The following is an 8,728-nucleotide window of genomic DNA, read 5'->3' as shown; positions in this document are numbered from 1 at the left end:
GGCGCGGGGACGGCGAGCGCGTTCAGCACCCTGGACAGCGCCGCGGGCGGTGACAAGTGCGGCGGCGTCTGCGATCCGCCCGCCCCGGGCCGCTCCCGGCTCCGCAGCGCAGCGCGCTTGGACAGGGCACCCAGGACCTGGTGCTTGCCGCCGCTTTCCGAGTCCCGTTCCGGACCCTGCCCGCCGGCTCTGGATCTCCGGGACTCCGCGGGCGGGCCGGCTCCCCGCCGCGCTCCCCTCCCGCGCCGGGAGATGAGCCATGAGCGCGGCCCCCGCTGCCGCCGGCCCGCGGGGCGTATGGCGAGCTGCTAGCGCCCTGGGCCCGGGAGAGGCGCTGCTGGCTGGGCTGCCGGCGCTGGTGCAGGCCGTGTCGCTGCTGTCCAAGGCGCTGGTGCTGCTCTGGGGCGCCTATAGCGCTGAGCTGCGCGCGCGCCTCGGGCGTCTTCCTGGTGAACCTGTCGCTGGGCCACCTGCTGCTGGCGGCGCTCGACATGCCGTTCACGCTACTCGGCGTGCTGCGCAGGCGGCCGCTGTCGGGGCCAGGCGCATGCCAGGTCGTTGGTTTCCTGGACACCTTCCTGGCGTCCAACGCGGTGCGGAGCGTGGCGGCACTGGGCGCGAACCAGTGGCTGGCGGTGGGTTTCTCGCTGCTCCACGCCCGGCGTCTGCGACTGCGCGACGCCCGCCTGCTGCTGGCCTACGCGTGGAGACCGTCGTTGGACTTCGCGTTTGCTGCGTTCGTCTGCTCGAGGCTCGGCTACAGCGGCGCCTTGGCGTCCTACTCGCTGCGCCTGCCGTCCTCGCCGCCTTCCCCGCCGCGCTCCACGCTGTGGGCTTCTCGCTGCGCTCGCCGCGCTCAACCTCCCCTCCCTCAAGGTGCTGCGGGTGGCGTGCGGCCACTGCCGGCGCATAGACGCATCACCATGCAAGCACTGGAGCAGATGGTAGACTTGCACCCCAGGTAGCCGGCCCGTGTGCCCCAACCCTGAGGGCCTCACCAGAGCTCCTGCTCCCTGCTCAGCAGTTGGCTCAAGGAGCCTGCGGGCACTGTCACCTGCTGCAGGCATTCACACGCTTGTGGGGCTTCCTGTGCACATGACAACGGGGTTTCCATATTGGCTTCTTTGCACACTCTGTGTGTCTGCATACCGAGCTTCTTTGCACACTCTGTGTGTCTGCACACCGAAGGGCCAGATGCTTCTCAGTGTCTGTCTCTGCCGTGTAGAACATGTGCCCACAGCACACAGGGAGCTTTTGCAGGTGCTGTGAGGTGTGTGCCACGGCCCTGCTGTGGGGTCAGTCACACTCCCCTCCTGGGGCAGGTGGGTGTGGATCTGAACACTCCTCTCCGTTTCTGCCCCACCGGCTGGGTGCCCTTGCCTGGCCTGGGGTCTCAGGTCTTGGGAGGGTCTGCCGGGTCCTGTCTGCTCACCACCTGGCCTGCATTTGCCCATTGCATCTTCCGCTGCTATAATCACTCGCCTTGTCCCTTCTCCCCCACTGTGTGCAGAGCTCCCCATACTCTCCTGCCCCAGGACAGCAGGCCCTGGTGGCTTCTCCCTCACTGAGGACCCAGCGTGCTCTCCTTCAGCGGGTCTGACTTAGTTTCCTCTGCACAGAGGGGAAGGAAGAGTGGGGGGTTGGTGGTTAGAGAGGGAAGGGGAAGAGAGTGGTCCCCTCCTCCCTGCCCTCCGTGCCTCTTTTATTTCACCTTTACAGAAGAAATCCACCTCTTCCCCCTGTTCCTTCTCTCTCTTGTCCTGTCCCCCTCTATTCCTTGGGCTCTCCAGCCTGGACGTCCCCTGTGAACCTGCCCTGTCTGGCTCTCGGATCTGGGCTGTGGCTCTGCCCCCGGTCCCCGGGCGCCCTGAGGGTTGTCCTCTCCTCTCTCCCTGCGGCGGGTGGGGGTGGCAGCCCTGCCTCCCTGAGCAGAAGCGGCGCCACCAGCGGGCTGCCAGGAAGATCAGCCTCTTCATCGGGTCCTCTGTCATCTGCTTTGCCCCACGTGTTGTGACCCGCTGGGTCCTGGTTGTCAGGTGCCTGTCCTGGGAGCCGCTGGGGAGTGGGTTTGACCTCAGCCAGGCAGGCCTCTGAGGTCTTCCGGCTGGGCACCTGGAGGGAAGTTGACACCCACAGGGCTCCTCCTCTACAGCTGAGGCACCGGGGCCTCCCCTCTGCTCTTGTCCAGGGCCCTGGGACAGAGCTATCACAGCCCCACATCCCATGCCGTAAATGAGGAGACTGTCCCTGTCCAGGGAGACTGAGGCCAGGGCACAGGTGGGCGTGGGGTCTGTCTGCTTCTTTCCAATCCTGGGAAGCTTTCAAGATCAGTTAGGAGACCTGGGACCAACCCAGCCCTCAGACTCAGCATCCCCTGGGCATGGATTCCAGGATCCAGGGTGGAGGCCCAGGCCAGGGCCTCAGGACTGTCACAGCTGAGTGAGTGGTCTCTTTGCTCCTCTTGCCATCCCTCTCCCTGGAGACCCTGGCCTGGAGCTCGCAGGAGACTGAGGAAAACCTTGTGTAAAGGGCCCCTGGGTACCACTGTCACATACTGTGATGAGGGCAGTGTGGTCTGTGTTCCTGCCTGCAGGGTTCCTGGGATTCTCATTCCACAGCCAGGGCCCTGAGTGGTCCCTGTTCCCCCCTGTCTTGAGCTGCAGCAGAAGGACGCCCTGACAGAAGTGGCTCCCGGGAGGAGCTGATGGTCCTCAGCCTCCTGGGGCTGGGTCAGCTATGTCCTGGGCCTCCCCACCAAGGGAGAGAGCAGGCAGGCTCCTGGGTTTGATCATGCAAGGTTCCCCTGGGGCTCCAGAATGCCCTGCGAGGTCCACTTGTCTGTTCAGGCTGCCTGTCTGCCTCCTCAGGTCATTGGTTTGTTAGGTGTTGTTGGGAGGGGGTTTCTCACAAGCCGGGGGTGGAGGGTCCTGGAGCTTCTGGGCCGAGTGGAGCGGGCTTCTCCTCCCTGTCAGCTCCCCTTACCCTGAGAGTTCTTCGGAGTCAGTGCTCAGGACACGAGTCACGTGGCTCTTGGCCACCTATTCCACTGGGCTCAGGGACACGAGTGGGTTTCTCGTGGGTCACGGGCACCGTGCTTCCTCACTCGAAACTGACAAAGGCCTCAAGTTCTTAGGAAACTGCATGGGCGCAATCGTGGACAGAGGAAACTGTGGCGTTCTCCTGTGAACCAGACATTTATCTGATCCGGGTGTCAGGTGTACGTGCACACGTGTGTCTGTGTGCTCATGTGTACACGTGTGTATGTGTGAGCACTCGTGTGCATGTGCTTATGTGTACACACATAACTGTGTGAGTGTGCATGTGTACACATGTGAGTGTGTACACGTGACTGTGTGAGTGTGCGTACACGTGTGTGTGTGTGTGTGTGTGTGTGTGGTGGGTGCTGGAGTTCCCAGAGCGCTTGCATGTGGACCCAGCTTGAGCATGTTCTCCTGAGATGATAAATGCATAATGAGGGAGCCTGGCTTACTCAGCCACCATGCTATGTTGGTGGCTGGGTCTTACTTTTTTTATGCATGTGTGCAGGGGCCCGAGTGTGTGTGTGAGCATGCATGCCTGTATGAGTGCACACGTGTGTGCAGGAGGAAGAACCCAGAACAGCCGCAGTGCCTACATGTGCAGCCTCATTTCCACCATGCCAACTCCGAGACCCAGGCAGCTCCCGCTGTCTTCTCTGTGACCTACCGCCCCCAGCCCCATAGGGAAAATGTGGACAGAATAGAGCTGCTCTGGTTGTCATGAGGCTTGAGAGGTGATGTATCTTTCCCTCACTCACTCACTGCCGGCCAAGCACCTCCTGTGGGCCCAGCTCTGCGCCTGGTCCCCATGAGCACTGCAGGATGGGCTCTTGGTCCTGATGCAGGAGACGCAGATCAACGAGCGCAGGCAAGTGTCTGCAGACAGGGAGGGCATCGAGGGACTGAGTTTGGGAGCAGCATCCTGGCCCTGTGTCCACCTGCACCCCGGCCCCCAGACTGCTGAGTCTTGGAGGAGAGCTCTACGTCCTGGCCCTTCTTGTCCGCCTGCCGCACACCGCTGATTGAATAAATAAAACCCCAGGGTGACAACCAAGAAACAGAGCAGAAAAATCGCGGTGTCCCCAGCCCCTTTACCTTCTTCACCCTCACCACTGGCTCAAGGTGACTATGCCGTTTCTAACCACATTAAATTCATCTTCAAGGTGTCCACAGAAGAACCTAAGAATGATTCCAAGTTCTGAAAACAATTCCCAGGAGAAGATCCCAGCTCTAAACCATTTTCAGCAATTGCGGAATAGCTGGAATAAGTGCACAGCCCCCCAAGGGGTGAGAGACTCCGGACAGGAGTGCACACCGGTGGACGCATGAATTCTTGTGGGTTAGACTGCCAGCCACCTTAGAACCTCATCCACACTCACAGCTGTGAGGTTCTGATTCAGTTCCCACTTATGATGTGGGAGGCGCCCACAGGCAGCTCTCCGAACACAAACCCTCCTCTGCTGCTCCCAGACCTGTCCCTCGGTGCCCCTCCCTGGAGGCACGTGCCTGAGGCTCGGAGCTGGCACAGAGTCCCTCAGCTAGCAAATGTGTGGGCTCCCACTTGTACTCATCTGTGGTTCTAGAACTAGAACCTTCCGAACCTCTAGAGCACAGGTGTGTGTGCCTGAGTGTGGTCACCGCTGCTGAGCTGAACTACCTGCTCAACTCCCCACGGGCTGGTGGAGCTCGTGCCCTCTGTCACCATCAATGCTCCCTGGGGCGTCCTGAGCAAGTGCCTGAGCTACAGTGAGGCGGCAGCCAACCCCTTCCTGTACTCTGTGCTCCGCCAGCAGTGTCCCCAGGTCCGGGCCGGCATAGCCAACTGGCTGCCAAGGAGACACCCACACCCAGCATCTGCCCACAGAGCTCACAGACACGGAGAATGACTTCTGCCTGCAGCGGACGCACTGAGGGCCGGCCGGGCCTCCTTGGAGCCCAGCGGACCGGGCACTGGTCTTGCCGCATAAAAGCCCCTTGGGACCCCCAAAGGGGCAGCTTGGCTTTGGGCAGAGGTTGTGGGGGCAGCAGTTGTGGGGCGGAGGAGATGGCACAGGCTGTGGATTGTTTCCTCTCCGGGCTCGGCCACGTGGTTGCTAGGTGTGCTGAGGGCAGCGGCTTTCCGTCTCTGAGCCTCAGTTTCCCCGCCTCTTTTCTGGGAGTGTTGTGATGCTTTACGACGGTGGTGGGAAGGTACCCTGTGCAGTGCCCGGGACACAGCGGGTCTCCTGTGACAGCTGCTGTATGGTAGGGTGACCAGGCTTACTCGGGGTCTGTCGGGATGGCCCAGGTTAACGCCTGTTGCCCCAGCCTAGTTATTAATATCGCCCCCCTTCCCTCTCGGCATCGTCCAGGTTTGGAAGGTAAGTTCTATGGAGAGTCTGGTTTGGGGCTCCTGGATCTCAGGTCTGACAACCTGTGGCCAGGGCCAGGCGCCCCAGAGCAGGCCGGCGCCGGCCCCCAGAGAAGTGCCCGTCTCTGAGGAACCTTGCAGTCCGCTCCCTCTGCTCCTCTGCTCGCTGTGATGCGCGTGCGCTGGGCTCACCGGCCGGCCTGCGTCCTGTCTGGTTTACCAGGAGGGACCAGAACTCTGACTGGGGAAGACGTGAAGAATGTCCGTGTGCTCAGAGCCTTTTCTGACAGAGACGTAAAAGCACATGGACCCTGTCCCTTTCTCCCAAGGCCTCCTTCGTCCTCTTGATCACCATCATCAGATGGTCAAGACGGTCACAGCAGCAGGCAGAGTCCAGGTGTCCAGGGGACAGTGGTCAGGAGGGTGGGGCTCCCTCCCCAGCTGCAGCCACTCTGCTCAGCCCTGGGGGAGTCGGGGGGGGGCTTGCCTTGAGTTGCAGCATCATTTTCATTCTAGTGGTCGAGGGGGCCACTCCTGGGTGTGGCCACCCACTGTCATTGTCACCAAATGGACCCAGGGGACAACGTCTGGGAACTGAGTGCTCGTCTGTCCTCTTTGCAGTCCAGGAAGAGGCTGATGCTCAGCGTGTAAGCAGGCCCTCAGGAGAGGTGTGCTGTGTGAAGGAGCGAGTGAGTGAATGAATGAATGAGTGGACACACTTCTCTCTTCAGTGGTTCATTTCTGCTGTCTTCCCTCTCCAGGCCCCAGGCCGTACCCTGCAGAACCAGGGGTGGGCTGCAGGATCAGGCCCCACCACTGGCAGGACGGACTCTCCGACAGGCCTCGCCCATGGGATCCTGCAGAGCCCGCAGCGCTGGCCCCACCCCAGGTCCAGGGCAGGCTGGTCCTGAGTCCTTTCCTTCTGGACACACACAGCTGTCCGCTCCTCTTGGCCATCCAGGCTTTAGTGACAGTTAGCCTGGTGGAGCCAGCGTGACAAATTCTCTTCCAAATAACTGGGTGTGGTTTGGCTGCTTTTGGCTGATTCTCTAACATCTCCCCGCAGCGGGATATATGTAAGTGCTTGTAAATTATAAGGTGCAATTCAAAGAAAACAAATTATTTTTAGGAATAATAACTGTAGATATGTGGTCAGGAAGCGATTAAAAAGAACCCCCCTGGGCAGTTCAGTGAAGGCCCTCAGTCCAGCCCTGGGCTGCGGGTGCAGGCGTGAGGGGGGTTTATGGGCGTCATCCCCCTGGTTCACAGGACGCATGTGGACCCAGAGGCCCGGCTGCCCCCTGGGTACTCCAGTGCTTGCAGAGGAGAGCTGGGTCTCTAACTGCAGAGCCTGGCTGGGACCCTGCAGGCTGCACCCTCCCTCCTTCCTGGGAGCCGCTGGGGCTGGGGGCGGCACACCAGCCAGCAGGGCTGGGCCTCAGGTTACCACAGCCTTGCCATGTTAAAGGACGGTCTTACAGCCTTAAATCCATCCGACGAAATACGCGTACCCTGTCCTGCGGAAAATGCCACGGTTGGAAAGAGACAACACTTGGTAGCGGTGGTGACAGTTCCTCTCCTATTTTGCCTTCCCCGAAGCCCCCACAGAATTTTCTAGAAGACCAGTGAGACATAGGCGCCTCCCAGGGGAGTGCCATTAGTTGCAACCATGCCGGGCATTCTAGAACATTCTCTCCATCAGCTGATGTGGCTTACTCACTGTGCTGTTTTTCGTCTTGGGCTTGTGGTCTTTTTTTAATTTGAAAGATACTTTTCATGTGCACTTAAACGTATTGCAAAACGGTGTCATGTCCCAAGAACTTTGTGAACCAAGAAACATTTTACTCAAAGAGTCTCTCGTTTCTCTGCAAAAGGGAAAAATTCAGCCTTTGTATTAGCCGGAAGCTAACTGTCTGATTACCAGGAAAGCGGATCCCCTGCTGGGCTTCCTAGATGACCGGGATTAGACCCTGCACCACGTGTGCAGTGGGGGGGGGTGCTCAGTTCTCCCGCAAACCTCGTGCTTTCCCAGGGCACGAGCCAGGGGCACCCAGCACCGTGTGTGCTCTTTCGGGAAGGATCCTTAGCTCCCATCTGATTCTCAGAGGGCCCGGAGACCCCACAGGGCAGGAACCACTCGCCGCTGCACAGGGCGTGGCTGCTGGCTTTCTCACTGGCAATTCCAGGCAAGGGCTGTGTGTGCTGAGAATGTCTCTCCAGGGCCCAGCAGGGGCGGCGCCGAGCCTGTGGTTGGGGAGCCCTCATGGATGAATTAACCACGGTAAGTTCAATGAGTTGAGCGCTGTTCCAGAGGAAGCATGGAGGGGGTCTCCTGATGGTGGGGGCTTGAGGGTGGCTCCCAGAGGCCTTGATGCTTCAGCCAGGCACCGAAGGAGGGGTGCCCAGGAAGTCATCTCCCAGCTGGGGAGTGGACTCCCAACCACCCCACCCCATCATCTCGAACCCCTTGCTGAGGTTAGTCAGTGGCTGAGGGTCCACTGCCTGGAGAAGTGACCCATATGGTATGGCAGAGTCTGTGCTCTTCCCACGACTAGCAGCTTGTCCACAAGCAGCCACCTGGGCTCATGCGCCCGGCCCTGGGCATCCGAGTTCTTGCAGCTTCCGCCTCCAGGTGCATCTGCTGGGTCCTCTGGCCCCGTCCTGACAGCGTAGGTCTGGCTGCGTGCTGCCCATCCCCCCTTGGCCCATTATCTGGCAGGCTGGCTGGACGGGGCCAGGACTGGGGAGATGGGGGGACTTTCACACCTCCTGGTCCCTGGGAAAGGCTAACCTAGCCCGAGACCTGCCCTGACAAACCACTTGGTGGGTCAGGCTCTCCCGGCTGACGAGCAGTGGGGGAGAGGTTGTCCTTTCCAACTTCGCTGGGGAGGAAAGACGCCGGTCCCAGAGGGGATTAGCACATTCTTCTCACTGGGTCTTTAAAAATAACAGTAGCTAGCATTGACCTGTAAAAAATTTTTTCTTTAATTGAGGAAACATTGGTTTATAACATTATATAAATTTCAGATATACAACATATTTTGGCTTCTGAATAGACCACAGCATGTTCAGCCCCAAAAGTCTAATTACCATCCGTCATTGCGCACTTGTACCCCTTTACCCCTTTTACCCTCCCCCCACCCCCTTCTGCTCTGGTAACCACCAATCTATTCTCCATATCCATGTGTTTGTTTGTTTGTTTATCTTCCACATATGAGTGAAATCATACAGTATTTGGCTTTCTCCATCTGACTTCTTTCACTTAGCATAATGCCCTCAAGTTCCATCCATATTGTCACAAATGGCAAGATTTCATCCTTTTTTATGGCTGAGTAGTATT

General features: G+C 59.3%; 1 protein-coding gene across 1 annotated transcript; it reads left to right on the top strand.

Moving 5' to 3' along the window:
• The first annotated feature begins 259 nt into the window (after nt 1–259).
• On the top strand, nt 260–4,924 carry GPR78 (G protein-coupled receptor 78). The gene is given in 7 exon segments (XM_058547627.1): nt 260–426; nt 428–795; nt 798–842; nt 845–913; nt 916–974; nt 1,915–2,028; nt 4,724–4,924. Coding segments are annotated over 7 exon segments (1,023 nt in total).
• Nucleotides 4,925–8,728: the final 3,804 nt, after the last annotated feature.

This window comes from Diceros bicornis, chromosome 8 (genome assembly GCF_020826845.1).
Source record: "Diceros bicornis minor isolate mBicDic1 chromosome 8, mDicBic1.mat.cur, whole genome shotgun sequence".
NCBI classification, from domain to species: Eukaryota; Metazoa; Chordata; class Mammalia; order Perissodactyla; family Rhinocerotidae; genus Diceros; species Diceros bicornis.
This window is presented reverse-complemented; position numbering and strand designations above follow the sequence as displayed.